General features: G+C 34.0%; 1 protein-coding gene across 1 annotated transcript; it reads right to left on the minus strand.

The window, feature by feature from the left end:
• Positions 1 to 2,338: 2,338 nt before the first annotated feature.
• Positions 2,339 to 3,862, minus strand: LOC132304709 (UDP-glycosyltransferase 73C5-like). The gene is made up of 2 exons (XM_059802440.1): positions 3,125 to 3,862; positions 2,339 to 3,089 (listed from the first exon to the last, which is right to left on the minus strand). The coding sequence occupies exons 1-2, from the start codon at positions 3,850 to 3,852 to the stop codon at positions 2,339 to 2,341; spliced, it is 1,479 nt and encodes a 492-aa protein (XP_059658423.1). The 5' UTR covers positions 3,853 to 3,862.
• Between the last annotated feature and the right edge of the window lie 301 nt (positions 3,863 to 4,163).

Below are 4,163 nucleotides of genomic sequence, written 5' to 3' on the forward strand. Positions count from 1 at the left end.
CTATATATACATACAAGGCATGCAAGAAAACTGAAATAGTACAGAACATGATCACAATTTTAATATGAAACGATGATATCTACATTTTTGTGCACAAATCATGAAGTACTAATAATGGGTTAGATTTATAACCAATCATGCTCATACTGGATGTGGATTTAATTCAAGCAGGCGCTCCATGTATAAAGCAATAAACCCAATAAACCAACAAATCTATATACTTTAGCAGTGAGTATCCAAAACAACAGGTTGAATTCTTCATGGAATGAATAACATGATCAATCGAGTAAAATATTCAGGGAAGATAAGAGTCATAGATACAGCCTCTCAATGGATGCGTAAATCCCAAACAGTCCTGTTAGAACTCCCACCAAACATATACATATATACATGTGCCAATTGAAATAAAATTGACATGTATATATATATTGTATATATAGGACATCATATATTATAGGGTTAGATCTTTGGAACTGATGTTTGGGTCGCCGGCTTCCTTACTACTGACAGGTAGGGCAGGCTTAACTAACTTATCTAGGACGACGCGAAGGTCATTAAGAAGCATCAGGCGCAGGAATTCCAGATCCACCCATATATATATATATATATATATATATATATATATATATATATATATATAATTCAAATAATATGTAATATATATTCAATTTCTTTGTATTGATTTCTACAACAAAAAACCCTAACACTGGCTCTGATACCAATTGTTAGGTTTTAATCAAAGAATTTACATGTAGAAATCAATAATACTACAATTAATTAAATAAATAATTTAGTCTCGTACCTTATTGATGATTAACGCACATATATCTTTAGATTTTGGACGATAGTCTTAGAATTCTTTGAAATCCTGCAAAACATTAGAGTGTTTTACCTCGTTCTGAGAGTTGTCCTTTGATAGGGTTGAATAAGGGTTTAAAACCCTTATATATAACAATAACAGGGGGACGACTTCTCTACAAACAAACATATCTAAGTCTCACTTCTTATCATGGAAACTTAGATATTAATGGTTAGAATTAAATCATATCAAATAGGTTGGAAAACTATAATCTAACAGTATAAAACCATATTCCCAATTAGACCACCAAATTAGAAAGTACAACACAATCCATCAAGTATCAATAATAACATTACCCCCCCCCAATATATATAAAGACATATAGATATATTTAGATTTTAGATAGATCTGTGTCTAGACGTAAATATTAGTGGCTCTAATTGTTTGAAAGCTTAGAAAAATCAATAATTCTGGTTAGATATACTTACATATCATTATAAAGGCGTACTATACATATAAATATATTTCAATGTATCATATAAATATAATAAAAAAATGGTATTGAAATATATATATATATAAAGAAGAAGAAGAAGAAGAAGAAAACATATATGTAGGCATAAATAATATAAAAATGGAAAAAAAAAATAAAAAAATTAGGTATTATTTCTCATAGTGTCCCTTTAATAAATCTATATAAAATGAAAATCAATAAAAACCAAATAAATGATTGTACTATATAATTCTCAAATATATATATATATATATATATAGCAAATAAATTTCAAGAAAAAAAACCTAAATTTAATTATATTGGTATGAAGGATAGATGGAAATGAAAATATATTGCAATAATATTTAATGATACATATTATATATACCATTATATTATGATACAAATTATATATAATATTATTATGATGGTTAAATAAAATAAGTTGAACAAGAAGAATAGTACATGTTGTTGCAATGGTGGATGATATGCGGCTAAGAGTAATAATGGAATAGATACATATGTGGGGGTATATTAAAATAGGTACAAGGATATTTGTGTTTCAAAAATATATGAGAACCTAAATGTCCAAACAACTCATTTTCAACTAACTTCTGTTAGTTAAATCACCCCCTCTAATAGTTAAGGGGTTTTTTTTGACAAAAAAAATAGAAAAGAGGAGTTTAGTGAAAAACACAAATAGAAAAAAGGGTTTAATGTAGTTCACCCAATAAATTATATCCATCAATGGTTGAAGCATACTATTATGTGCTCGATGTTTATTTAGACAGAGGAATACTACTATTATTATAAAACATAATTTAGTTACATCAAAAACTTAAACCACATTTAAATTGTTCCACGTAATATAATCATAAACTTCATCTTTCTGCCAGAAGCTCATGGAAAGAGAACCACTCAAATATGGATTATGGACACCTCCAGATACACTCACCCAGCAACTACGATAGCTAGCTGAAAGAACAACTATATATATATACACACACACATACATGCATATATATATATATTCTTGGCTGTATCCATTAGTTATGATTGACGAGTTGCAAGACATATTGAATCAACATTGTCATCTTCAAGTGAGAAGAACCGCCTTCTTCAGTTGCTCTCTTGGCCTTATCTCCAATTTCCTTAGCTCTTTTTCTTCTCTCTCTTCCCTCATCTCCACCTTCCATCAGTTCGCCTATAGCTTTCTTCACTTGTTCTCTCTTCACCAACACTTCAGCCTCCTCTTTTTCCCCCCACTGCATACCAACCTCAACACCAATTCTCACTCCAATCTTTAGTACTTGTGTGACAAACTTTTCATTAAAGAATTGCTCTGCAAACATCGGCCAAGTGATCATTGGTAGGCCGGCACAAACTCCTTCCAATGTTGAGTTCCATCCACAATGAGTTAAGAACCCTCCAATGGATGGATGGGACAATGTGAGGACTTGGGGGGCCCATCCTCGGATTATTAAACCTCTTTGTTTAATCCTCTCTTCAAATCTCTCTTCTGCTAGCCATTTCTCTATCTCTGTTGAATAATCACTTGCTCTGATTATCCAAATGAAGGGGTGGTTTGATGCTTCTAAGCCCAAACCAATTTCAATCAGCTGAGGAGGTGATATATGACAGAGGCTGCCAAAGCAGGCATAAATGACTGAGCTTGGCTTCATTGAATCTAGCCATGTCAAGCAATGGTGTGAGTCAACGGAGGCCTTGTTACCTCTGTCAAACATATCTGGCATATCTTTGTTGCAAAGAGAAACTGGCCCAATGCACCAAATCTTCCCACCCATAACTTTGTTGTATGCTTCAACATACATTGGCTCCTAACTTTGTTGTATGCTTCAACATACATTGGCTCCAACTCCTCGAAACTATTCACTAAAACGCCGTCTGCTGAAAGCTCAGCCTCTTTCATTTGCTTTATAATGTCATCGAAGCCATCAGACTTTTTTCCAATGACTTGGGGCAACTGGGCCTTGGTAAATTCAATTCTGTGAGGCATATCAGGCACCAAAAATGACGCTGAATCTGTAGATGCTTTCTCTTGAACATGATTTTGTGAGATGTTGTGAGAGCAAAAGGAAGTAAAGCACGAAATAGTGTTGAAAACAAACCTTGGGATGTTGAATTTTTGACAAACTTGTGCAGTCCAAGGCTGAGCACAGGTAGAAATGATGCAACTTGGCCGTGGCTCTAACACTACTATCAATTTCTCTAGTGGTTCTCGTAACATTTCACTTGCTACAAGAAATTGTTTTGGCAACTCTGGAGAAGTGAGAGTGTCCATGTTCTCGCATCCTTCGGGCAATCCAGCCTCTTGGCATGGAAACCGAAGTGGGATAAGTTGGATTTTGAGGTTGGCAGTTTTGGCATGGTTGATGATTGCTTTGAACCGGATGGCATTGAGAGGTGTAGTGATTATGGTGACAGTTACGCGGTGATGTGCAAGTAGTTTGGCAAAGTCTGTCATGGGGATGAGATGACTTTGGGACATTAGAGGAATCACTAGGAAGTGAAGCTGTAGTGAAGGGGATGAAGCCACCATAATAGAAGAGCTTGAGCTTGGTGCAATGGATATATAGGTGTTCAATGGATGGAGCTTCAAGCTCACAATATATAGAGTGTGTCAGTCTGGCAGTCAATCAACTGCATATCTGCCAACCATTTTCACATTAGTATTACCTACACCTAATATGAAAGAATGAATGACTATACACACATACACACACGATATATATACAAATAATATAAATGTGGATCGGTTTTAGAAAATGATGTGGCAAATATAAAGACAAATACCAAGAGAGATTATTTTTATGCATAAATTTCTTGATGGACACTGTTAATTGGACTCGC

This window comes from Cornus florida, unplaced genomic scaffold (assembly GCF_030987335.1).
Source record: "Cornus florida cultivar Cherokee Brave unplaced genomic scaffold, ASM3098733v1 CherokeeBrave_3.0.0_Hap2_Chr04, whole genome shotgun sequence".
Taxonomy (NCBI): Eukaryota; Viridiplantae; Streptophyta; class Magnoliopsida; order Cornales; family Cornaceae; genus Cornus; species Cornus florida.

Bases quoted from the DNA above. Each gene is read 5' to 3' on its own strand.
- LOC132304709 (XM_059802440.1), bottom strand. From the start codon at position 3,852: ATGGTGGCTTCATCCCCTTCACTACAGCTTCACTTCCTAGTGATTCCT. The intron at 3,090-3,124 runs ATGTATGTTGAA...AGTTATGGGTGG, and splicing joins TACAACAAAGTTAGGAGCCA to GAAGATTTGGTGCATTGGGC.